At 40.3% G+C, this 26,566-nt stretch overlaps 2 protein-coding genes across 7 annotated transcripts; one reads left to right on the top strand and one right to left on the bottom strand.

Moving 5' to 3' along the window:
* Window positions 1-10,377: 10,377 nt before the first annotated feature.
* On the bottom strand, window positions 10,378-14,175 carry tmem263 (transmembrane protein 263). 4 transcript variants are annotated; one of them, XM_084365410.1, is made up of 3 exons: window positions 13,697-14,175; window positions 11,903-11,973; window positions 10,378-11,697 (listed from the first exon to the last, which is right to left on the bottom strand). In XM_084365410.1, the coding sequence occupies exons 1-3, from the start codon at window positions 13,960-13,962 to the stop codon at window positions 11,378-11,380; spliced, it is 657 nt and encodes a 218-aa protein (XP_084221536.1). In that variant the 5' UTR covers window positions 13,963-14,175; the 3' UTR covers window positions 10,378-11,377. The 4 variants fall into 4 exon arrangements, with proteins under 4 accessions (XP_084221536.1, XP_084221538.1, XP_084221539.1 ...); XM_084365412.1 differs by lacking the exon at window positions 13,697-14,175 and adding an exon at window positions 13,097-13,640; XM_084365413.1 differs by lacking the exon at window positions 13,697-14,175 and adding an exon at window positions 13,107-13,640.
* Window positions 13,011-26,536, top strand: LOC311264502 (NAD-dependent protein deacetylase sirtuin-3). 3 transcript variants are annotated; one of them, XM_084365408.1, is made up of 9 exons: window positions 13,033-13,113; window positions 15,637-15,836; window positions 22,434-22,665; window positions 23,175-23,393; window positions 23,478-23,710; window positions 24,912-25,012; window positions 25,111-25,272; window positions 25,366-25,578; window positions 25,882-26,536. In XM_084365408.1, exons 3-9 carry the CDS (start codon window positions 22,442-22,444, stop codon window positions 26,083-26,085), a joined length of 1,356 nt encoding a protein of 451 aa, XP_084221534.1. In that variant the 5' UTR covers window positions 13,033-13,113; window positions 15,637-15,836; window positions 22,434-22,441; the 3' UTR covers window positions 26,086-26,536. The 3 variants fall into 3 exon arrangements, with proteins under 3 accessions (XP_084221535.1, XP_084221534.1, XP_084221533.1); XM_084365409.1 differs by lacking the exon at window positions 15,637-15,836 and having other exon boundaries at window positions 13,011-13,113; XM_084365407.1 differs by lacking the exon at window positions 13,033-13,113 and having other exon boundaries at window positions 15,549-15,836.
* The last annotated feature ends 30 nt before the right edge of the window (window positions 26,537-26,566 follow it).

Below are 26,566 nucleotides of genomic sequence, written 5' to 3'. Positions count from 1 at the left end.
CTCTTGCAAATGAAAAGTTGAAAAGCCATAAAATCACTCAATATACCTTACACAGTCTGGTGTGACCATTAACTGATTCTGACTAATGTTAGCTGATGTTGCCAAACTTCAAATAGATACTGATGTGCAACACAGATTACAGAGTTGGTTTGCTGACTTTAACTATTCTATAATTGTGCTACCGTTATGTTACATTTTAACATAGCTGTTTTAATTAGTGTTATCACAACAAGTAAAACAAGTCTTTTAAGAAACTTAATCTTTATAAAATGAAATTCAGTGTAATACTGCAATAACCACTTGTAACCTCAAAGGCAAATGTTTAGCAAAATAGTTATTTATTAGAGTTCCAGAGAATAGTTTGAACTTATTTGTCTACACAAGGCAACCCCTCTGAGGAAGACTTCTTAAGGGAAAGTCAACACTTTTAAAGCCAAATTGAAGTGAAGAGGATTTGGTTGAAATGGATATTATATTATTATATGACCAATTGTATGTATGATATATATGACTTATGTAAATGTGGTTCAGCGTACACAAAAAAGCTAATTTTGTTGTGGCTTTGTTTAGAACACAGGTGACCTAATTTGCACTTAACAGACCTTGTTTTAGGTCAACCTATTAAATTTGGCAGTTGCATTATACCACTGAACTCTTTCTCATCACATCAAAAGGTTTGCAGCATGTAAATAAGATTGCTCAAGATGTTTCTAAAATAGACGTTTATAAAGTGTAACTATTTGTCAGAGCTATGGAAGTTATGGATACAACATTATGCCTGCAAGAACTCTGACTGGTCGGCTTGGATTGCCTTTGTTTTCTCATTAAGTTCCATTATTAATAGTGAAGACAACATGTAGCAAGCTGAAGGAAGGATACATAATCATTTTCAGTAACAAAACCCTGCAAACTCTCTGCTTGCTATAGTCAATAGTCTATTACAGCAAGTGGACTGCTGTTTGGCAAGCATGGCACAACGAAGCTCCAGATTCTGAGGAAGGGATCTACATGACCCATTTCTTGTGTTTCTTCTTCTTTCTCAGTGTCATCTAAACCTTTGACTTTTTAAGTTATAGGTGTCAGACAAACTACTAGCTAAACCAAATTGAAATCCTGCACATGCATCCTGTGCACCAGCAAAATAAACATTTGGTGACAAATACCGCCTGAGACCACCGAGATCTTTAATGAAGGTTTTAGTGACCCAAACGTTGGACTTGTCAATAAATGCTTAATGTCAGACTGTCCACCACTGACCTGATCTGACAGGGCATGTGTTTTTTCCTCTTGTCCCACCCATATGACAGATCTTGTGAACAGCTTAGCAAGCATCCACCCAAATAATGAAAAAAAAGCATTACCTAATACATCCCTGAAGTGTTTAAGTGGTTATTAAAATATTGGAAGCTGTGATTGGTTGTGATTTGGCCTAAGGGGTGGGGTTTTCAAAACACTGAGTCAAGTCACATATAAATATGGCAACACGGTGGTACAGTTGGGGACTTTTCAGGTCAAACAGCTGTTGAACCATGGCAAAGCGCTGGAGTGCCACGTCTTTAGTGGCAATAGCCCTGTTAGGATGCTTATTTGGGACAGAGATTGAAGCGCAGGGCTGGACGAAGTCTGGAACAAAGGGTTCTCCACCTCCTCAGGTACCACAGTCTCGTGAACCTGCTGTACCTCAGCCTCAGCCTCAGCCTCAATATCCTAATACGCCAAAGGTCTATCCTCAGCCTCAACCTGTGCCTCAGCCTCAGCCTCAGCCTCAATATCCTAATACGCCAAAGGTCTATCCTCAGCCTCAACCTGTGCCTCAGCCTCAGCCTCAATATCCTAATACGCCACAGGTGAGACCTGTACCTCAGCCTCAGCCTCAGCCTCAATATCCTAATACGCCAAAGGTCTATCCTCAGCCTCAACCTGTGCCTCAGCCTCAGCCTCAATATCCTAATACGCCACAGGTGAGACCTGTACCTCAGCCTCAGCCTCAGCCTCAATATCCTAATACGCCAAAGGTCTATCCTCAGCCTCAACCTGTGCCTCAGCCTCAGCCCCAGCCTAAATATCCTAATACGCCAAAGGTCTATCCTCAGCCTCAACCTGTGCCTCAGCCTCAGCCCCAGCCTAAATATCCTAATACGCCAAAGGTCTATCCTCAGCCTCAACCTGTGCCTCAGCCTCAATATCCTAATACGCCACAGGTGAGACCTGTGCCTCAGCCTCAATATCCTAATACGCCACAGGTGAGACCTGTGCCTCAGCCTCAGCCTCAGCCTCAATATCCTAATACGCCACAGGTGAGACCTGTGCCTCAGCCTCAGCCTCAGCCTCAATACCCTCAACCATCACAGGATCAATCTCAGCTTCAGCCTAAATACCCTCAAACGCCACAGGTTCGACCTTGGCCTCAACCTGTGCCTCAGCCTCAGTATCCTAATACGCCAAAGGTCTATCCTCAGCCTCAACCTGTGCCTCAGCCTCAATATCCTAATACGCCAAAGGTCTATCCTCAGCCTCAACCGGTGCCTCGGCCTCAGCCTCAGCCCCAGCCTAAATATCCTAATACGCCAAAGGTCTATCCTCAGCCTCAACCGGTGCCTCGGCCTCAGCCTCAGCCCCAGCCTAAATATCCTAATACGCCAAAGGTCTATCCACAGCCTCAACCGGTGCCTCGGCCTCAGCCTCAGCCCCAGCCTAAATATCCTAATACGCCAAAGGTCCAACCTCGTCCAGTACTAAAGTTTCCTCAATATCCTCAAGCACCAAAGTTTGGTGGATATCCTCGAGCATTTCCTGATTCTCTGCAAGAACTACAGGCCCCTAAACAGTATGAGCCGGAGCGAACATCACCACCAATTTTCCCTGGCCCTACTCAGTCTTGTGAAGTGACAGAGAGCCAGAGAGTCCCATGTGGAGCTTTTGATATTTCTGCTCATGAATGTGAGTCGATTAGCTGCTGCTTTGACGGAAGACGGTGCTACTTTGGAAAAGCAGGTGGGTTTTTGACAAAGCTGTGATTATTAGAGTTATAGTCTAACTTTGTTATTTAGGCACATTAGCGTCATGGCCCTGGCAATGGCAAAGCTGGTCAATGACAGACAAATATTGGATGGATTGTTGTGTAATTGCTGACTGATATTTAAGATCCTGAGAGGATGAATGCTAATGACCAATACCTGCAAAAAGGTAATTCCCATTAGCTTTAGCTATACTTTAATTGGTGCGAGTTACCATATTTCAGTGTACAGACTTGCTAAACTAAGATGGTGAACATTAGAATGTTTAAATTGTCATTTTGAGCATTTTAGCAATTTGATGTTAGCATTTTGCTCATGGCACAGCTAAAGCAAATCCTCAAATAGTTACTAAGATTGGCTTTGCACTTTCCAGTTACATTTTCCTTTAGTCAATAATATCAAATCTTTCAACCTATCGATGTCTGTTTTTGTGCCACCAGTGACTGTCCAGTGCACCATGGATGCCCAGTTCATTGTAGTAGTGGCCAGAGATGCCACCCTGCCCAACATTGACCTCGAGTCAATCTCACTGTTGGGACAAGGTCAAAGCTGTACACATGTTGACTCTAATTCAGAGTTTGCCATCTACCAATTTCCTGTAACTGGCTGTGGGTCGGTTGTTACAGTAAGACTTTGATTTTCTATTTTCCAAACAAAAAAGACAACTTTGAAAGATTATTATCCAACCTGACTTTTTTTTTTTTTTTTTTTTACCTTTGTAGGAGGAGCCTGGTGTTATCATCTATCAGAACAGGATGTCTTCCTCATTTGAAGTTGGAGTCGGGCCTCTTGGAGCCATTACCAGGGACAGCAGCTATGAGTATGTGATCATTAAAAGAAAAATGTTTTTGGGTCAAAATTTAAGCTCTCACCAAGTATAATGCCAGTTCTCTTTTTCAGATTGCTCTTCCAGTGTAGGTACACCGGCATATCTGTTGAAACTGTGGTTGTAGAGGTACTGCCATTGCAAGATCCTCCTCTACCAGTTGCTGCTCTGGGACCCATCGATGTGTACCTGAGGTTGGCTAATGGACAATGCAATACAAAGGGTTGTAATGAAGGTAAGTGTATGTTAGCCTGGCAGCATTTCTGTTTTTGTAGATAATTCCATAACGTTCATGCTAACTGGTATCTCTGCTCTCACAGTGAATGCAGCCTATACCTCATACTATACGGACCCAGACTACCCTGTGGGCTATGTGCTGAGGGACCCTGTGTACGTGGAGGTCTTTATCCTCGATAGGACAGATCCCAACCTTGTCCTGACTCTTGGTCGCTGTTGGACAACCACAAGCCCCAACCCTCACAGCCTGCCCCAGTGGGACCTTCTGATAGACGGGTAACTACAAAAAAAAAATTTAACTGTCCATTTTATTCCAACATGTATATTTTTTTAAGAGTTTGCAGGTCTGGTTATTTGAAATAGTGAATGGGGAAATTATTGCTATGAAAAAATTGACTTCCTCCTGACCCGTTTTAATTTTAGTGTCGTCACATTAACTTAATTTGCTCTCCATCCAGGTGTCCATACAGGGATGATCGCTACTTGTCCCAACTGGTCCCAGTTGATGCGTCCTCTGGTCTGGACTTCCCAAGTCACTTCAGACGTTTCATTTTCAAAATGTTTACCTTTGTGGACAATTCAATGGAGCCCCTGAGGGAACAGGTAATGAATTTATGGACAGCTGAGAAACCGATAACAAAATATTTTTGTATTGCTCTGCCAACACTGCTTGTTCCTTGTTCAGGTGTACATTCACTGCAGTACAGCTGTTTGCAGTGCTGCACCGGGTCGCAACTGTGAACCATCATGCTACAGGAAAGGAAGTAAGAAAAGTATATTTTCTTTAATCTGCAGAATTCAGGAGCAATATGCACTTAAATCTGACCATGTTTATATTTGTGTCTGTAGAGAGAGCTGTCAGGGACGAGGTCCAGGAGACGGTTGAGCCAAGGGCTGTGGTTTCTGTTGGACCTGTGATCATGAGGACACCTGAGGAGTAAACAACTCAGTGTCAAGCTCAAGAATTTCACTGAGAACATTCATTAAAAGATTTGGAACATTAACATGGTTCATGTATTAGTGGCGAATGAAAATGACACCGTACGCATCAAGTCAGTGAGGTGCAGATTTAACTGCTAATTTGAGGCTGTATTTGGTGGTGAAATTGTATTGAATTACATTATATTCAAAGTGTTTCTAATGTTTGTCAGCCCTCATTTTTACACAATGGAAGCAAACAGATAATTGGAATCTCTCTATATGGTTAAATTCAACACAATGGCACAACTTAATACAGCATAAAAAATAAACATATAGTTAAATCAACTCCTATCTGATTTTTGTTAGAAAAGAAAAGCATTTTAGATTAACAGAGATATTACATGGATTGGACTGCTTTAAAAGAGGGATACAAAAAGGGGAAGAAACTGTATTGCATGAACTTTTGACTGAACTTTTTGGGTAATCTGTGACTTTCAAATAAACGTGTACTGTTTGCATTGGACCATGTTCCCAAAATAATATAAAAAATGTCAATAAAACAATTTATTTCATTCACAAAATGATTTTTGTTGTCAAATATTTACTGTAAATGAGTCATAAGTGTTTCAATGGACCTAACTGTATGAATTTCATTAAGTTCCTGACATCTCATCAGGGAGTATGAACAGTATTTGTCAACAAACACACAAAGTGTAGACTAAAACATTTTTGATGGATACAATTTATTTTGTACAGTGTTAAGGGATCCTTTATATAGAGTAAGTTATACAGTGCTACCACTATTTAAAAATACATGTTAAATATGTGTACATAGAGTATATAAATTTAAAATTGTACTTTTAGTAGTGAAACTGCAGAGTTTCAGCAGAATGTGGGTGAAATTGTCAAAAGTAACAGTACTAATAAAGTTCAATTATCACTACATTGATAAGCATCACAGACAGCTGTGGACACTACACACCAGAATGTTTAATAAAATGTGGGGTCACATTTTAGTTTTAGTTATTTTAATATTTGATTAAAGGCCATCTTACCAGTATGCTATTAAAACGGCTATTTATCATTACACAGGGTTTGGAGGGTGTTGTTTTTTTCCTTGCCTTTCCAAAAACTAAAGAACAAGTACACATGTGTAAGGAATGTATTAAAGAGTGGGTTTATCTGAAAACATATATTATTTGAATGCACAAAGAAATATGACAGTTAAGCAACCAAACAGAGTTATGGAACAGTTACAGAGGTTTTTTTTTTTCCATCAAGTACATATTTAAAATAGATTTTTTTCTTTTAGAGTCTCATTTTAAAATGAGTCAGCTGAAAAAAATAAAAATGTGACAGACTACTGATTTAAATATCTAACTCAGGGAGCTAATGTCACCTAAATTAGCTTGCTAGCTAGATAGCTACAAAGCAACAAATCTCAGATGCCTCTATGTAAAATCAAAGCAGTGTTTGAAAATACTAAAAAATGCAATCAAGTCAATCTGCTAACGTTTTCATGGTGAACTGCTATGTAGCTAGAATGTGACATCAGAAACAGTTACAGATACACAAATGTATCCATCATTACCACACCTTGTGAGTTTTGTATGTGTGCCATATAACCTACTGTATGTCTGTCTGTGGACAGATATTTTACAACTGTGCAAGATACAGTCACGAAACCTTAAAGGTGTGTGGTTGAAATCAAAATGAAGGCCCAGTTTAAAGTCAGTACTGAGTACTCATGTAACAGTGTAATAATGACTACTTTGGGTCAGAAGGTAACAACACAGCTGAAGAGAAACCATGTCCAGCTCTCAGATTGGCTGAATTTTGGCCACATTGTAACACAATCAGGTTGAAAACATTTACTGTCTTCACTTTTCACACAAACATCATTTGATGAATTACACAGTGAGGTATTCAGATTTTGTACAATAAAGACTGGTTGAATTGACTCACTTAAATATTCTGGGTCTAAGGTGAAGTAACTTTGCTGCAAGTATTTACAAAACATCACAATATAATCGTTATTATCCTATGCCACTGTATAATTGGCAGTTTTTATAACTAGATGGGGAAAAAAAAACCTTGGACCTTTTTCATGTGTCATGTTCCTAGCTGCAATAATTATGTAACACTGAGCCATATCTAGAAAAGTCTTCCCAGACTTACAGATCCACCCTGCAGTGGTCATAGCTCTCTGTCTAGGAAAATGCAAAGTGGTTGTGACTCAGAGATTTATAGATTCCGAGAAAAGATCAATATATTCGCTATTGTGCACGATCAAGATCAACATTTGGTGACAAATAAAGCCTGAGGCCACAAAGACCTTTATTAAAGGTTTTAGTGACCTTGTCAACAAAGGCTTTAATGTCAAACAGTCCTCCACCTCAGTGTCCTGATCTGACAGGTCATGCGTTTCATCCCCTCGTCCCACCCATACAACAGCTCAGTGAATCATCAATCACCTTAATACGGTGGCCCTGAAGTGCAAATCACAACGGCAAATCAGAACACACAACAACAAAACAGAAAACACAACAACAACTTACTAAACACAACAACAAATCAAAAACCACAACAACAAATCAAAAAACACAACCACAAATCAGAAAACACAACAACAAAACAGGAAACACAACAACAAAACAGAAAACACAACAACAAAACAGAAAACACAACAACAAATTACTAAACACAACAACAAATCAAAAAACACAACAACAAAACAGAAAACACAACAACAAAACAGAAAACACAACAACAAATTACTAAACACAACAACAAAACAGAAAACACAACAACAAATCAGAAAACACAACAACAAAAAAGAAAACACAACAACAAATCAGAAAACACAACAACAAAAAAGAAAACACAACAACAAAAAAGAAAACACAACAACAAATCAGAAAACACAACAAAAAAGAAAACACAACAACAAAAAAGAAAACACAACAACAAATCAGAAAACACAACAACAAAAAAGAAAACACAACAACAAATCAGAAAACACAACAACAAAAAAGAATACACAACAACAAAAAAGAAAACACAACAACAAAAAAGAAAACACAACAACAAATCAGAAAACACGACATTAACCAAACCGGAAAAGGTAGGTACTCTCGGGCGACATGAATCGTCGCTGATTGGACTGGTCCGTCCTTTGAACCGGAAGGACAACACCGCCGTTTTCTTTTTTGTTGTTGTGTTTTCTTTTTTGTTGTTGTGTTTTCTGATTTGTTGTTGTGTTTTCTTTTTTGTTGTTGTGTTTTCTTTTTTGTTGTTGTGTTTTCTGATTTGTTGTTGTGTTTTCTTTTTTGTTGTTGTGTTTTTTGATTTGTTGTTGTGTTTTCTTTTTTGTTGTTGTGTTTTCTTTTTTGTTGTTGTGTTTTCTTTTTTGTTGTGTTTTCTGATTTGTTGTTGTGTTTTCTTTTTTGTTGTTGTGTTTTCTTTTTTGTTGTTGTGTTTTCTGATTTGTTGTTGTGTTTTCTTTTTTGTTGTTGTGTTTTCTGATTTGTTGTTGTGTTTTCTGTTTTGTTGTTGTGTTTTCTGATTTGTTGTTGTGTTTTCTGTTTTGTTGTTGTGTTTAGTAATTTGTTGTTGTGTTTTCTGTTTTGTTGTTGTGTTTTCTGTTTTGTTGTTGTGTTTTTTGATTTGTTGTTGTGTTTAGTAATTTGTTGTTGTGTTTAGTAATTTGTTGTTGTGTTTTCTGTTTTGTTGTTGTGTTTCCTGTTTTGTTGTTGTGTTTTCTGATTTGTGGTTGTGTTTTTTGATTTGTTGTTGTGGTTTTTGATTTGTTGTTGTGTTTAGTAAGTTGTTGTTGTGTTTTCTGTTTTGTTGTTGTGTGTTCTGATTTGCCGTTGTGATTTGCACTTCAGGGCCACCGTACCTGAATAATGTTGCACAACATTACATAATAGGAGCGCCGCATGCAGCACATAATGAGTTAAATTTCAGCTGAGGACATTTGTTTTTAATGTCACACACCTCCCTCTCCCCCAACAGTTCCTCCTGCCGGCCTTGAAACTGTCCAATAGAGGTAAAAGTCTCTAACGAATAATGACATGATACACCCCTGAAGCTTTTTAGTGGTTACTGAAAAGATAGGAAGCCGTGACCTGTGGTTTTTTTTGTTTTGTTTTTATCTCTGAGGTGGGTTTTTAGTCACATATAAATGTGGCAGCCCAGTGGTACACTTGGGGACCGATAATATATTTTTGTATTGCTCTGCCAACACTGCTTGTTCCTCGTTCAGGTGTACATTCACTGCAGTACAGCTGTCTGCAGTGCTGCACCAGGTCGCAACTGTGAACCATCATGCTACAGGAAAGGAAGTAAGAAAAGTGTATTTTCTTTAATCTGCAGAATTCAGGAGCAACATGCACTTAAATCTGACCATGTTTGTATTTGTGTCTGTAGAGAGAGCTGTCAAGGACGAGGTCCAGGAGACGGCTGAGCCAAAGGCTGTGGTTTCTGTTGGACCTGTGATCATGAGCACACCTGAGAAGTAAACAGCACCGTGTTGGGCTGATAACATTTAGTAATAGTTTTGGAATATTTACTTGGTTCATTAATGAGTGGTATGAAATTAATTAAACATAAAACTACTGTCTAAAAGAGCTTTGATGTGATGTAAATACTGATTATGTTTGTGTATGTTGTATTTTTTCTTGTCATTGGCAGTGATAGTTAACTACTATAATAAATAGTAGCAATTCCATTTTACCTTACCTTTTAAATATTAAAACAAAAATGTGTGTAATCTTACTAGTATTGTTTTCTGTGTCACCTGATCAGAAGACATACACATTATTGACCAGGCTCATAGTTTATTAATGAAATATGAACATTTTAGAATAAAGCTTTATCCTTACTTTTGATGTTAAATGTGATTTTTACTCAATCTTTGCCATTTTAATGGTATCTAGCAATTTAAACATGGCATACATCTACTGCGATCAATTTTTTTACAAAGATGTTAATTTAATTTAAGAGTTAATTGAAGTTTTTTGGGGTCGAAAGAAATCCTTCCCTTACTGATGTTATCTACAGGCCATGGATGTTTTTCATTTACAGATATTGATATTTACATTTTTGTATCAGAAGCAAGTTAAGTCACTTTAAACTTATGTAACACATTTGTTTATGAGTTTATCTGGTTTCATTCAGTGTTTTGTTCTTTATGTACGCTTGTTTAACAGTTATGGTTACAGACTCTCTCCACCTCCCTACACTCATATTTACAGGGTAATTAACTTGGGGAAAAAAAGGGAGACACACACAGGAAACAAAGTTTAAGATACATTTCAAACACATGGTTTTCACAAGACTTATTTTGTATCTGATGGAACACGATGCATACCAAACCTTCAGCAAAGGCTTTATTTATACATGTTCTTAATACAACATTGCCATTTTTCAATAAATTGTCATTGTTCAGAAAACTTCCAAACAGTCTGCAACACTGATTAACACTTTGAAACCTTCGTTTTGCATCATACAAGGCTTGAATAGCAGTTCAGAGTTGATTTACAATTGAAAAAAGGGAAAAATAAATTCTGGATTTAATGTCAAGAAATCCCAGCCATCGGATTTTTGTAAACACAGCGACCCTAAACGAGATAACGGAGCGTTAGCCGAGAACTAAAGTCTCATGCTTTGGTTCAGAGGGAGAGATTTATGCCATTATTAAGATTCTGGGTCTAACGTGGCAGCTTGATGACATGTCACAGTAACTATGAAAATATAGATTTCCTTAAAAGAAGTGTCATGTAGATAATCAAAATACTCTTAGACTTTTATAATGACACGGTATTTATTGCAATAAGTCTGATTTTGCATCAAAAGACCAAGTTGCGTTCCACTGAGCTGAGGATATAACCACCAGAGGGCGATGTGACCTCAGAGGAAAATGTAAACTCACGAAGAGTTCAAGTGGCAGAGACATCAAACTGGATCTTTGCCGTTCATCATCGATTGTCTTGCAAGTGTAATTTAAGTGCATTTACCCTCTGAGCTTTCTCCTCTGGTACGGTCTGCAGTGAAAACAGTGCTGTGGCTTATCATCGAAAATGAAACATGGACTTTTTTTTTTTTTAAACAATTTCAGACACAGATCATAATATTATGTTGTGTTTTACCTTTAACAAAAGAGCAGGAGAGTCTGTGTAGATCCTTGCCACATACTCATATTAACCACCAATCACACAAAATAGAAACTTAAAGGACAAAAAACAAACAAAACACTGACCCCCTCACCAAAGTGTGTACACTACACTATTGAGTCCTCTGTTAGTCTTTTCCTGCTCATAAATGCTATAACAGGCAAACACAGTGCGAGCCATCCACACTCTTCCTCTCCACGTCAGTCAGACTTGTCCTTCTTTTTGCATCCTCCTATGGGAACTTTGCTGACCACTGCAGAGCCGACAGCAGTCACTCCTCCAGCTACGGCGCTCACTCCTCCGGCTACAGCGCTCACTCCTCCTTTGACCAGCCCCACTCCCATCCCAGGCACAGCGGCTACAGTGCTGACGGCGCTCTTGGTTAGGTCCAGACTTTTTCCTCCCACCCAGGTCACACCGCCCACCGTCGCTCCCACAGCTCCCTTGGTGACACCGTACAAGCCCCCCGCCAACCTGCTGAACATGCCCGGCTGCGTCTGTGGGTGGTCCTTGTTGTTGTCTGATTTAAAACAAGAGCAATTTTACGACACAATATATCAGTCAGAATATAGTGAAACTGCCCATTGTGATTTCATAAAGCCAAATTTGTGTTCAAATAGCTACAGTACATTATAATATAATCAGTTTATTTAAGCATTGCTACCCACAAAAGGACCTTAAACCTGCCCTGCTCGTTGTCAAAGGACATTTTCAACTGACTTTACCTGTAGCTACTGGCTCATCATTGAGGTATGCAGGCATGTCCTCAGGCACCTCCTCGGCCTGACTCATCTCGCTGCGAAAATAAATTACACGTTTTACCAAAAGAGACAGTGACAGGTGATAAACATAGACACACGGCATAGAAAAGTATATGCAAAGAGGTTCTGTTTAAAATTAATGCTGCTGCCTCAAATAGTTTTTCCTCCTGCCATCCTTGTGTAATTTCTGTTATGATGCAAACCCTGCTAGACTAGATCTGTGCCTGTGCTTGCTGTCGCATATTTTTCTGTGCTTATTCCCGTCTGGTTAAAGAGGCAGGGTAAGGTCAAAACTCAGCTTGTTTTACCTGGTGCGCCTCTGAGGTGCTTTAACTATCCCACAGAGATTGTGACATGATTTTAAAGGCCTTATATTCAACACACGGGCTGTGTCTTTTTTAGAAATGACAGTTTACAGAGAAAGGCCAAATGTCAACAGTAAGGAATGGGGCTGAAGTTTGCACACATGGTGCAAAGAAAATAGAGAAGCTTGCTTTGGGTGTGCTGCTAAAAAACAGGGCAGACCTGTTCACAGAGCTGTACATCAAGTTAAAGGGGCCACTGTGTGGTTTTGGAGAAGAAATTCAAACTCAGAATTGTAATATTTACAGTATTAATGAGGTTGTAACACAACCTCAGATATATTTATCTTTTCCATAACTGAATAAACAAGCTGTTATCAGAGGATAGAAAAGGTGGCAGGGTCCGCCAAATGTAAACAAAGTAAAACAGTATTACTTTGTGTTGTCCTGTATATTCAGTTTATTCAGTCATGAAAGATAAGAGCTGTTTATTTAGTGGGTTTAGGCACACAAAAATAAAAGATGAAGATCTTCCTCCTGATTCAAATTTCTTCCCCAAAACTACATAATGCACCTTTAAAATAGTAAACAAGGACAGACTTACTGAACTTAAAACAAGTATTTAAGTAGCTCCTGTTAAGAGTCCTGGTCTTCTGGACTTTATGAATTTAAACAAGAGGTTTAAAAGACTGAACAAAGCAGACATCATCTCACCTCCATGACTGAACTCTTCCTACTGGGTTTTAAATAATAAAGGCCTCGTCAGTGATGCTTTGTTAAGAGCTCATTAAAATCCACTCAGACAAAGGACTTGTTTATTCAGCCATCGCGTTTATAGAGTTAAAGATGAACTCACATCAGCTCACCTGGCAGGTAAACAACACCATCCCCCTGTGTATCCTGGTTAGCTTGGCTACAGGCCTAACGTACGCTCAGTTAAACTTGTGCTAGGTGTCAGTAGCTAACTTTACGTTGGGAGCGATTGTTGCGTCAACTGATGCTAACCTACATTTTCAACACGACCGTCGCGGATGCTCGGTTAAAAGTACATAAAACTGTGCAGTTCAAGTTGTGAGAAATGTTGCTGCCTCACTTTTAAAAGCAGGAATTAGTGAACTTTTCGTTAATTATCGCGTCGGTGCGGTTGTTTGTTCGGCATTTAAACGCCACCAACTGACGCTAGCGCTTCTGTGGAATCTTCTAGCTGACATCCACAAACAGACACGTCACCCCCGAAACACTAAACATCACTTTAACCGCCTTTCCTCGACTTTATCGTCGCTATTTTGTCGAAGTATCTCTGTAACATGTTCGTTTTAAGTGTTTTTAAAGCTGTTACATCAGATAACATGGCTCACTTTTGATCATAACTGACGCTAGCGGACCTTCAGAAGTTCTCATGGCTGACTCTCATGAAACAAACTGAACCCCCCCTGCTAGCTTCTGTAGCTCTCACCTTTGGGTTGTAACGTCAGCAGCCTGATCCGATGTACTGGTTCTGTACGTGCGGGGGACTTTTAAACTAACTGATCCGAAAAATGTCCAGGCTCCTGGGGCTCTGCGGTGATGTAGCTGCTGCTGGTGCTGGTGCTGGTTGAGGCTGACTTGTCTGACTGTGTTTTTGGGGGAGGACCTCCGTCTCCACCCATAATAACGCACAGAGGTACACACTGTCCGCACAGTGGAGCTCCAGCTGCTGGCTGCGTGTGTAAAAACACACATGCGTGAGAGTTAAAGTGGATTAAATGTTAGTTCACGCAAACAAAAGGGATTTTATGTCCATTTAATTCAGATATTACAGGTGATGTTAAGGAGCAAAGTTACCCCCTTGCTGCTCAGAGATGATCGCAGGGTGTGGTAATGCATTGGGGGGACATTAATAAGAGATAAGCTGGAGGTTTGTTTGTGTAGTGCGGGGTGAAACTTTGGCGGGAGAGGAAACTGATCAAAACAGCCCGAAAACAACCTCCTCGCGACGACGTGGAAGTGACGTAGGCCTCCGTTCAAAATCCTCAAAGATCGTCTCTTTTATCAAGAGATGTCACGTCACAGTTAGAAGCAACGCACCAGGATCAAGCGCCGCCTTGTTCATTGTTACCTGCCAAGGTCCATAGCTCATAATAGCATTATGTTTATGTATAAGTTCCCCCAAATGTGCCTGTAATAACTGAATAGACACATATAGTTTGTGTAGAAGTGACACGATGCATTGAACCTTCTGTATGTAATAGAAATTAAATGGAAAATGCATATTTAATCAAAATACTAAAATAACTATTAATTTATTTATTTAGTTGTTATGTAGTCGCCTATTAATTTTCTGTCAGTCAACCAAATAGTTTCAGCTGTATTTGTATACGCACTGTTGGGTAGTTCAATATTTACACACATATATTAACAATACATTTTAGAAGCTCTTCTTTGTTTTGCATGCAAAAATGTGTCAAATTGCCTCACAAGTAACCACAGCTGTCAGATAACTCACTCATAATTACTTGCATATGTGTTTAAACACCTTATCAGCAGAAATGATTAGTGTAGGTGCTGCAATACCTGTCTTCACTACCTGCTTCATAAAGGAGATATGTGCTAATATTCACATATATCTACATAAAAATGTGTGTTTACCTAGATTACCTCCCGAATAGGTTAATTTGTGCATACAGATATAGATAAGAGTGGATCACAGACACAAATATTTTACAACTTTATTTGTAGGCTTTCATTGTTTTGTTTTGTTTTATAGTAGGCTAATAATGTACAACCAAATCAGTCACACCAGTTCAATGTTTAAAGAACATAAAAAGGATAAAATTAACAACAGGCCATGGCAGAATAAAAGAATAAAAATAATAAAATAAAAAAATAATATATATATTGGTGATAAACTTTCCTCAGGCACATAATTCAAAGTAAATATTAATTGCTGAAATGCATTCCTTGTTGGTTACCAGACTCAAAGTAAAGCTTTCCATAATAAAAGTACAGTAGCTTAAAAGATTGTTATCATGACACAAGTGTACATAAGTTATTACAAAAATGATGGTAATAAATAATAAATAAATACAGTAGAAAAATATTAATATATAAAATAAAATAAATGTCTATAAACAAAAATACATACTGAAAACAAGAGACTGAACTACAGCTACATCACATACAGAAACACGATAAAATAAATGTTTACATTTTTTTACTAGTAGTAAAAGTACCGTCGTGATGGGACACTGGGGTCGGGAAGCGGAAACACAGACCCACGTGACCGCAGCCCTGTTTCCCGCCTGTATGTTAATGACTTATTGAGTACCCGGAAACAGCAGCGGAGTGACAGCTCTGTCCTCTAAACCTCTCCGCTCCAGGCCGCTGCGTGCAGATAAAGTTGTTGTATTTCAGCAGAAGGAGACACTTTACCTGCTGCTGGAGCACACGTGGAGCCGACTGCTGCGGCTGCTGGACTATAAACCCACAGTTTAAAGCTTCAAGAAGCTCCTGAGTTTCCCCTTTTTGTTGTTGTTGGACGTGGAGCATCACGAGTGTCTGAACGAAGTGACCGCCGCCTGCTCAGCATTCAAAAGGTCCGCCAACTGGAGAGACAGGTAGGTCATGATGTTACTGATGAGCCTCTCATGATGTGGGTTATTATTACCTGGAGAGGTGTGGGGGTGCCTTCTTCTGCCTTTTTAAACAACAATAACAGCTATTTCCTGCTGACTTACATGAGCCCATTTGTAATTTTCAAGTTTTTTTTATTATTTCACTCAATATAAGCGACCTGATTAATGTGATTAAACAGCAGCTGAGGATGTTATATCAGTGGAAATGAAGCCTGGATGTTCAGACAGTCCTCAGGAAGTCTGTTTACTTCTCATGACACTGCCCAGTCTGTCTTCTCCAATGAAAAGCTGGTATGTTCTCATGTAGATGAGAGTGTGTGTGTGTGTGTGTGTGTGTGTGTGTGTGCGTGTGCAGAGTTTTACACATCCAACAGTGAAAGGGGAAAAGTTCCTCTTTGCTCACACTGAATCTCAGCTGAGGAGGCGTAGGCGGCCCATCAGCAGGATCTTGGGACATCTCTAGTAGCTGGGAAGCCTATCTTGGTCCTGTATCAGCCGATATGCAACTGGGATGTGATGTGATTCACAATTTTTGTTTTTGTCTGCACCAAACAAACATGTTTTCTTCCTATCCAATCCAAATCTTTGTATAGAGCGCCTTTAAAACAACAACCAAAGTGCTGAACAGTCAGAAATAGCAAAAGAACAACACAAAGACCATAAAACAAGAAAGGGAAACGCTCGTGCTGAATCAATCAATCAATTTGAGACGGGATTTAAAAACGGGCAGTGTAGAGGACAGCCCAACATGTAGAGGCAACTCGTCCAGAGTTTGGGTTCAGCTGCAAGGGAGCAACCTCCTCTGTGCTTCAACCTTGATCTGTGGACAACCAAAAGCAACTGGTCAGCTGACCCGAGTGAGCCCATCGTACATCTGGAGAACCAGGACATCTCTGCAGCACTGCAGTTCGTCATTACAACACTGATTTGTCACATATTTTAAATTCAACTTCTGTGATTTGGATATTGAACTTGAAGCCTCCTGGTCACAAACGAGAATGGAGACCTCTTGTGTCCAGTAGTTAAACTTTTGTAATCAAAGAAAGATGCATGTTCATAGATTCTGGATTTTTGAAGTACATGTAATTTACTTTAATAATCTTTAAGACACCAGTTATTATTGTAAGAAGAGTTTTTTAATGTCTTAAAGCCCATTAGTGCATGTCCAAGGTGCAGATGGTCCCCTGCACATATTGTAAATGCCTGATCTTTTTAAATGAAATGCTTAACATCTTTATAAAATGTTAAAAACAATATAACCTGACTGAAAGCTCATGTATGGCCCTTCACAGATTATTATGCTGAAATAGGTATGGGCGTGTCATTTGCCCAATACAAACCAATATTAAATGATATGGGACTGTAACGCAGAATAAGATGCTTGGGTGAATTTGTAATCGTTAGTTTACTGTCAACTTATACTTGTGTCATTTTAGACGACAAGGTTCGTTGTTTAACTGTAAAATATCCTGCAGACGAGTGTTTGATGACCAATTTTGAGGGATTATTCTCCTCAGACGGCTGCGTATCGATTATATTTACTGTTTAAACTGAGTTGATCATTTGTAACTTGCGTCCACTGAGATACTCCAAACAATTAATCCAATTTTAGCTTTCTGTGAAGAAGTAAACCACCCAACTAAGCCGGTTTCAGCTCCCACAGTGTGTTTTTTATTGTTTTCACGTGTAATGACATTTAAGTTCCTGCAGGTGGCGGTGCAGCCTCACTGTTGTGACTCCTCTGTGAGGGATGTGTCACCTTCTGTTTTTATTCAGCAGGTGTGCTTTGCTAACAAGTTAGGCAGTCGCCCTTATTTTTTTATTAGGGATTTAAAGTATTGTGTTTTCAAAAGGCCTGTTCTGTAACACAGACTCACGCTCGGATGATTCGACTGTCAACTAAAGAACAAGGATGAAAAAACAGTTTCGATAATCAGTTTAACGTTCAGATATTTATCACAGCAAACATTTCAAACATTCGCTGATCAGATGTTAAGATTTCACGCTTTTGACGGTTTTTATACATAAATATATATAAATAAATATCATTGATTTTAAAAAAAAATGATGGTTTTATAAAAAAAAAAGGTGACATTTTAAAGACTAAACGGTTACTCGATTATTTAAATTATTAATCTGCAGATTGATTCATGTTACGGCTGCAACTAATTACTTTTTTCATCGATCTTTTTCTCGATTAATCAATTAGTTGTTTGGTTTATAAAATCTCAGAAAATAATGAAAAATGTTGATCAGTGTTTCCCAAAGCGAGAGATGACGTCTTTAAATGTCTTGTTTTGTCCACAAGCCAAAGATATTCAGTTTGCTGTCATGGAGGAGTAAAGAAACCAGAACATATTCACATTTAAGAAGCTGAAATCCAATAATTTTGACCTTTTTTTTCTTTAAAAAACCCCCCAAAAAACAGATTAATCGATTATCAAAATTCTTGTTAAAATTAATGTGACAGTTGACGACTAATCGATTAATCTTTGCAGCTTGAATATAAATAAATATCCTTAGTTTAAAAGTGTTGATTTTACAAAACAAGCAACAATTTTACGACTACATGGTTACTTAATCCAAAAATGAATCTCCATAATAATTTATAATGTGGAAAATTGACTGTTGCAGCCATAAATGAACTGTACAACCTTTTATTTTTTCATTTCAGTTGCTTGTTGTCACTGTAAGTAGTATTATATGTGATGGCTTAACCTTAAGCGTGGACACATTTCAGCTGAGGATCACCTGGAAACAACAAAGAAATCCACGTGGTTGTACAAATAACGACACGTAACATTACCGCCAGATTGGTGTTTAATTTGGGGCTGGTAATTCCTCAGAGGAGTTAACAGGACAAGAGTCATTAGTTTGCCATCGACCCACCGGGCAGCATTAGCTCTCCGCCGCCCTCCTTCCCCTCCGTGTGCACAAACAATATACTAACACAAATTAGGACTCGCTGCTTTGTGTCAATTGAGAGAGCAACAAAGATGCTACACAGAGTGATATGTCATTAGCGAGCAGGTGGGGACGGAGGACTCGGAGCTACTGCCTCTCCAACTAAGTAATGAAGAGGTTCCCATGGCGACCAGGCCGCCGTCCCCTGTGTCGTTGGGGGGGTGCAGCAGAGATCAAAGTCGGGCCGTCCTCAATTCTGCTGTAAGTGGAGGGTTAAATGCCGGGGCTGCGGGGAAAAGCCCCTCATTAAACTTAACCAAATCTGCTTTAAGACGCGGCTGACGTACGACTCCGGACATGTTGTTCACACTCGACTCCAGAGGAGCCGCAGCCATCGGTCGATTAGTCGATCAAAGGAGAAGCAGTTGCCATTAATTGATTAATCGTTTCATGAAAGTTTCATGAAGAGGCGTCACTTTGGGTTCTGGGAGCTTGTGATGATTTTTTTGTTTTTTGACATTTTATAGATGAACGATCAGTTATCAATCTTATCAATCAATAATGTGCAGATTAATGGAGGATATAAAAGAATAATTAGTTGCAGCCTTCCTGTGGACATAAAGTAAAACTGTCTGCAGATTGAATCTGATTTTTGATGTAACACCTGTTTTATTTCAGTTGAGTGAAGGTGTCAGGGTCATCGCACTGGACCACTAAATATAGACAAAAATTTAAATATTGCTTTTGGTATTCAGAGAAAAGAAGCGTTTTGTTTTTTTTCTTAATACTAGGAACATAACATTAACTTAGAGTAATAAAGAATGTAGATGTAGATATTATTTAAAGGACTTTTAAGTTAAAGATTTACTTACAGTATGAGCCAGATTCCTAGTAAGCAGAGCTGTTAGTGTATTGTCTCAATTTACTATTTCATGGGAGGAAAAAAAGATCAAGAGGAATCTACAACAATTTTTATAATGAAGTCATTTATCCTGGTAAAAGTGCCATACATGATCTGGTTGCAGCCCCTCAAGTGTGACCATTTGTGTCTTTTCTTTGGTTTGTTTTAAACAAAGTATCTTCAGGTTTTGGATCATGGTTCGGACAAAACAAGCGATATTAAAGACACTAAACTATAATTGAAAACATAGAAATAAATCTGCGTTTGATTTACAAGGAACATAATTGTTAGTTGCCGCCCAAATTTGAAAAGAAAGTTCAAGTTACTTCCAGTCAAGACGGCACATTGACCTGAAAAATCGAACACCGTGGCTCGATGAAGTGAAACTTTGTGTTGTCAGGACCTTTAAAGCTTCTACAAAGTGGTTAGATCTTTTAACTGTGTTCGTATGTGCAAACTGTGCTTGATCGGCCTTTTTGACAGCAGACGTATTGACTTGTCTTGCAGTTGTTCTCAGAGTAGAAATGACATTATTTCATTTATTTGTTTCCATCTTTCTTTGGTTCTTTCTACCTCACATTGTGGCGTCTCCTCTGCTCAAAGAGGAGCTGCAGCTGTTGCTTTCTTGTTGCTCTGACACAAACTTTTCCTCCTGCTGCTGTCTGGCTTTTGCTCCCAGCCTCTTCAGTTGCAAAAAGGATTATTCAGCAGCCTGACTTTTTGGGTGGTAATGGAGAGCAGCGAGCTGTGCCCAGTGTTGTAGGACTGTCCTAATGAGATAACTGTAACCCTCATATGAGCAGCTACACTCCTGGTGGTCCGGTACTGGGACACACTGGGACACACTGGGACACACTGGGCTCAGCTTCTCGACTGTGGAGAGCTGCGAGAACAAGCGATGTGAAAGGCCAAGAAAAAAGAGGGGGGGTGGCTCTCAAATCCTTTTTAAGCCTTTTGTCATTTATACAGGGATTTATTTGTCATTAAAGAATAATAAAAGCATTTGTGGCACAATTAGGTCTTTATCAGATAAAAACATGGACACTTAAAACACCGAAAGGAAGTTGGATCTCATAAAAATAACTTTTGTGCACCTGTGGATGGGAATTTTTTGGAGTTTTGGTTGGGGGACCTTCAGAAATATGCACAATATTATTTTAAATTGTTTTAGGTTGTTGCTGAAGTGTCATCCATTTTGTCAACATTGCCCTTTGCTGCTCTGGTTTTATCCCTTTTCCCTAAAAACCTGCTGCAGCCTCCACCTCCCCTGCCACACTGACTGTTTCCCCTCGCTCCTAACCTGTTGCATGTGCTGTATTTGTTGTTCCTGTTCTTAATTCAATTCATTTCTGGTTAACCAGTTTTCGTTTGCATCGACTTTCTCTGCAACTGTTCCAGATGTGATCCGAGCGGTGTGATCGTGGGTCCGCCGCTACGCCGCACCATCTGTGTGAGACCTTAATAACTGGGCCGGTGATTTATTGCCTGTACTCAGCGGTGTCTTTTTGAGAGGAGTCCAGACAAAAGCCGAGACCCTCACCCTCCCGCTGCTTTTAATAGTTCTTTAGGATGTGCAGGGGGGGAAGAAAACACAGTAAGTAACGTGGGGGCAAAGTGAAAGAAGCTTGAGAGGCTGAAATGAAAGAGATTTTTTAAGATGGTTCAAAAGGTTGCCTGCAAATTAAGCATCAGTTTTCTTTAAACGTTGATGTAGGAATGAGTAAAAAGCGTTGAGGCTAATACTCCTGCCGTCTCTCTCCGGCCGTGTCGCTGCTCCTTCTGTCGCCTCCACTGACCCCTCTCCTCCTCTCCCGTCCCCCTCCGGAGGGCGATAAGGTGCCGCTGGAGAAAAGCTGGCCTTATCTCCCCGCTGCCCTCTGAAGCAGTCGTGTTTTATGGGTTGTAGCTCTTTTGTTTCCGTGTTCGCTGCCTCTCCCTGATCACTCTCACTCATCCCTCATGGAAGTTGTTTGAAGGCCGAGAATAGCCCCCGCCTCCTCCTCCACCTCCTCCTCTCTCCTCTCCTTCTTCTACTCCTCTGTTCCCTCTTTATTGAATCACGCCTCCGTATCATTTATCTCTGCATCCCCCCCCCCTCTCTCTGCCCTTTTTTCCTCACTCTGAGGGGGCCGTTAGGGGGCATCCTCTTTTCTCTCCCAGCTGGGTTTGTTGACACACAGTCAATCTACGGTTCCCTTTCACCTCTGCCACCCCTCTTTTTAACTCTCACCCCCCTCAAACCCAACCCCCCGACTCTACCCTCCACTTTCCCTGAACAGTAAAGCTGCCACAGCTGTGGACTGTATTAGCATAGCTGCTGAGAAGCAGGGGGGGGGGGGGTTGCCAAATATATTGCAGCCATTACCTTTTGTCCAACAGTTGACAGTTTTAAAACATCTCGGCTCCTCTCTGAGTAAAGGGAGAGAAGAGAAAAGGATGGCGCGATGATTTCCGTGTAACAGCTTTTTAAATATGGGACACAGAAGACGGAGGGAGAGCGAGGGGAAGTCACTGAAAACAAGTCAACATTTGATCGGTGCAGTGAGGGGGGAAAAAGAAAACATTGCAAGAAAATGTCCAGAAAATGAACAAACAATCAAGTCCATATTTTCCATTTTGCACAATTAAAGATAAAACATGTCTGACATTCAAACGTCAATTGGACAAAGCTCATTTTGAGCTGACGGCACAGATGACGTTATATTACAGCTCATAAAACCGTGATTGATGTTTCATTTAGGCTCTCTGATTTGTTTTGTTCTTGCTGTCAACAGGTGTTGGAATGAACCGGTCCAGGTCCAGCTGGGATAAAAAAGCCGTCCAGCCTCCAGTCACCAGGTTAACTCGCAGCTCCAGCAGCACCCAGACCAGACAGAGCGACCCCACAGAGACCCAGGAGTCCGGATCGGGTCTGTATGGAAAGCAACGAAAGAAGCAGACGGACTCCGCTTTGGCTCAGGACCTCAGTCAGATGAGAGTGAGTGGACAGGACGGTTTAAGTACAAGGTGAGGACACTCTAAGGTACCTTTTTTGTTTATACATAATTTTTAAAAATGTATAACTGATGAGGAAAAGGAGCCTTAAAGCTCCCAGAAATCAAACGCGAGACCATGAAACACGCACACTGTTGTACATCCATGAAACAAAACAAAGGCATACCAGTGGAAGAAATGACTGGTCCGACACATTTAAAGAAAAGTGGTCCCAGATTTTTAGATAAACCATCTTTTTTGAATGCTTGGTCAAGTGCAACTCCGTCCTCGTCAGCTGGGCAAAACTCTACAGCCACGCCAGCATACAAGTCTATCAAGGAGTTACTAAGATATGACAACAAACCAACATTCACTTACTTTGTTGGCGATCTCATGCCAGAATTATTGACAAGAAGCAGTAAGTGAGATTTTGTACATTTAGGTCTACGTTCCACATTAACAACTCAATCTAAAATAATTCAGTTGTGATCATGTTTGGTTTTACGTTGTCTTCATGTGTCTCTTCTCGTCCCGGTCTTCAGTAAAGGAAAGATGTCCAAAGGCAGCGGTGACTCTGTGCAGGCTGCTCAGTCCTCTGGGTCCAGATCTGATCTGAGCCGTCCCTCTGAAGTTCCTGCCAAGTCCTCGTCCCGGGGCGGTCTAGCCTCTGTGGCTCGCCTGGTGAAGCTCGGTCGCTGTAAGAACGTGGTGGTGGTGGCCGGAGCAGGGATCAGCACGGCCAGCGGCATCCCAGACTTCAGGTTGGTGTCTGTGGGATTCATCTCTCTACATTCTCATCTTTATCCTTCTTATTGCTGTCATATAACTAAAATGTACTTTTTCAGAACACCAGGAACGGGTCTTTACGCCAACGTGGAGAAGTACAACATTCCTTACCCAGAAGCTATTTTCAACATCGACTACTTCTCCAACGACCCGCAGCCTTTCTTCTCCCTGGCCAAAGCTCTGTATCCCGGCAGCCACCGACCCAACTACATACACTATTTCATCCGCATGCTCCATCACAAAGGCCTGCTGCTCCGAATGTACACCCAGAACATCGACGGGCTGGAGAAAGGTGAGCGAGATCTCGAAGAGAAATGGATCTTAGAGTGAAGCTGTGGACCAGCTGGAAGTGTTGATAAACCGTCATTGAAGATATTTACTTTTTCTCTTTTATTTGTTATTCATCAGGCGCATCATACATTAATTAGCATGAATATATTGTATATTTCTTTCATCTGCCGCCCCTGGGAAGATCGATGTTGCACATAGGAAACAAATAACACATACAAACAGCAAGAAACGTATTAAAGCAGCAACAAGGAGTCTTGTTTTTGTTGATTCCTGCAGCCTCCTGTGGAGAGTCAGTTTTGTCTAAGTGCCATGCTGTACCATCAGACAGCAGCTCCTTTCTTCAGGCTGCGACACCCCTCAGTTCAGCCTCAGCCACCCCCCATGAAAAATAGTTTTAATTTTATGTCTTATCTGATGGAGATAAGTCTGAATCTGACCCAGTGACTGTCATTAAGAAGAACCATAATAACTACACAGGAAAAGCCAATCTTCCTGCTGATGGTCTCACATCAATATTAAATAGAGACAGTTTCATAACCAGTTGAAAACCTGTCATTAAAAAAGTCATAAGAAAATAAACATACACAAAAGCAAAACATTTTTTTTATATATATATTTTCATCATGTGTGAAAGCTGCCAGTTGGGCTATGAAAGCTCTTCTTGTTTATGGTTGGACATTTTGGCAATACATTGTTTTTATTGGGAAGTGCCAACATATAGCGTTCCTCTGCACAGTATGTCCATGAACGCACCATCGTGTGAGAAGTTTCTCTTTGTAATGACCTGTGGTCATGCACTGAAACTTCAATGTCTCTGTCATCGTCAGGCTTTTAGCCGACCTAACATGTCACTCTGTTTTGTTTTCAATCATCAGTCAGTCAAGCACCTTTCAAACAAATCAGAATGCAATTCAAAGTAATTGAGAAAAAAAAAAACATGGTACAAAAACAGGTTTAGAGACTAATGTACACCAATTGCAATGAAATAAAAAGTTAAAATAATAAAAGATAAAAACAAGCAATAAAAATAATGATAGAAATAAAATCTTGCACATAAAACTTTGATTTAAAGTTTATAAAATATAACGTAAGATTAAGAACATGAAAATGTAAATGAAAAGCTATATAAATAGGGCTATGATATGATTCTGTCCTTGTTTGCTTCGAATGTCCGTCGTCATATCTGATAACTCTCCTCGCAGTGTGTGGCATCCCTGATGACAAACTTGTGGAAGCTCACGGTAGTTTTGCCACGGCTTCCTGTCACCTGTGCTACACTACGTACCCTGCTGAGGAGGCGAAGGTATGTCCGACCCCGTGGTCAAAAACTTTTCTGACATACAGGAGCTCTCTTCATCTGATGCCTCAGGAATGCTTCCTTCATGTCTGTTTGTTTGACAGCATGCCATAATGAGCGACAACGTCCCCATATGCACATTCTGCGCCGCGACGGTCAAACCTGATGTCGTGTTTTTCGGAGAGGACCTTCCTCAGAAGTATTTCCTCCACACTAAAGACTTCCCCAAAGCAGACCTGCTGATCATTATGGGCACGTCTTTACAGGTAGACATTTTTAATATCTTTTAATCAGGGTATTTGGTGCATTTTTTTGAGAAGCTAAACCCTGAGTTCAATTACTGTACATAAATGTTTCAGATTGAGCCGTTTGCCAGCCTGGTGAACACGGTGCGCTCCACTGTGCCACGTCTGCTCCTGAACCGACACGCCGTGGGTCCCTTTGAGAGGGTCCCGCTGCGCAGAGGAGACCACGTGGAGCTGGGCGACCTGGAGGACACAGTGCGGAGGTTTGCTGAAATGCTCGGCTGGAATAACGAGATAGAAGAGCTGATGAGGAGTCAGGAAACGCTGGTGAGTTCAATGTTAAACACCAGGGACCAGATATCAGATTAAACTCTGCGGAGTCACGACCAAAATATGCATACGCAATCCTTACGTCATGTTTAATACTTATTTAATACGCCTGATTCTGTGTTATAAATCTCAATCATTATGGAAACAGGTGCATGAGCTTCATTTCCACTACATTTCGCAGCTCCCTTTGGATAAACTTTTATCACTGCATGAACCTTTTTTTTCCACTAATGCAGTAGTTCTTCCCAACAGACTTTAGGACATGTCTTATGACTATGGCGATAACTTTCCTCTCTGCAGAGCCTCCCTGCGTTGATAAGCAACCCTCCGTCAGTGAGCGGACAGACACCGTGTCCGAGCAGAGGAGCTTCAGAGCCTCCAGTCAGGATGGAGACATCCAGGTCCAGACCAGGAGCTCAAAGAGGAGCCAGCAGCGGCAGCAGCGAGGAGACGGACTCAGAAACGGACAGCAAGAGCTCTGCGTCATCCAGCCTGAGCAACTGATAACTGCGTGTTTTATAAACGACAGCACTGTAAAGGTTTGAGATGGTTTCTCACTCTAAGACTGTTTTCTCCTGTTAGCTGTAAACGCGTCACTGTTCAGCTGGTTATTTTCTGCTGGTGGCGGATGGTTTGTTTCGTGTGCGTGATAGTGAAAGTGCATCATCATACCTCTGCGACAGGGAGTCACAGTCATGTTCATATGTTAATCAAGTCAACAACTACAATTTATTAAGCGCAACAAGCACATTTAAAGCACTTATTATAGAGTGAGGGTCCATCCTGAACACTAGTATATAAAAATGAGTCCTGTGAGGAAAAACTCAAGTGTTTCTTCAGGTGTTTTTTTTTTTTTTTTTATATGTTCCATGTCAGTAAACTTGTTCATGTTTTATATCTGCACAACACTGTATTTTAATCAATATTTAATAAAAGTTGTGTGTTTTGCATCTTTTTTTCTGTGGGATTATGTTGTACGGCTCCA

Source organism: Pagrus pagrus (genome assembly GCF_965226575.1).
Source record: "Pagrus pagrus genome assembly, chromosome: 10".
Classification (NCBI taxonomy): domain Eukaryota; kingdom Metazoa; phylum Chordata; class Actinopteri; order Spariformes; family Sparidae; genus Pagrus; species Pagrus pagrus.
This window is presented reverse-complemented; position numbering and strand designations above follow the sequence as displayed.

Excerpts from the sequence above, each read along its gene's own strand:
- tmem263 (XM_084365410.1), bottom strand. The coding sequence starts at position 13,962 with ATGTGTGTTTTTACACACGCAGCCAGCAGCTGGAGCTCCACTGTGCGG. Across the intron at positions 11,974-13,696 it reads GCTGACGTTACAACCCAAAG|CGAGATGAGTCAGGCCGAGG; the intron begins GTGAGAGCTACA and ends TTATTTTCGCAG. Across the intron at positions 11,698-11,902 it reads TGATGAGCCAGTAGCTACAG|ACAACAACAAGGACCACCCA; the intron begins GTAAAGTCAGTT and ends GTTTTAAATCAG.
- LOC311264502 (XM_084365409.1), top strand. The coding sequence starts at position 22,442 with ATGAACCGGTCCAGGTCCAGCTGGGATAAAAAAGCCGTCCAGCCTCCA. Across the intron at positions 23,394-23,477 it reads AGCGGCATCCCAGACTTCAG|AACACCAGGAACGGGTCTTT; the intron begins GTTGGTGTCTGT and ends GTACTTTTTCAG. Across the intron at positions 25,579-25,881 it reads TGAGGAGTCAGGAAACGCTG|AGCCTCCCTGCGTTGATAAG; the intron begins GTGAGTTCAATG and ends TCCTCTCTGCAG.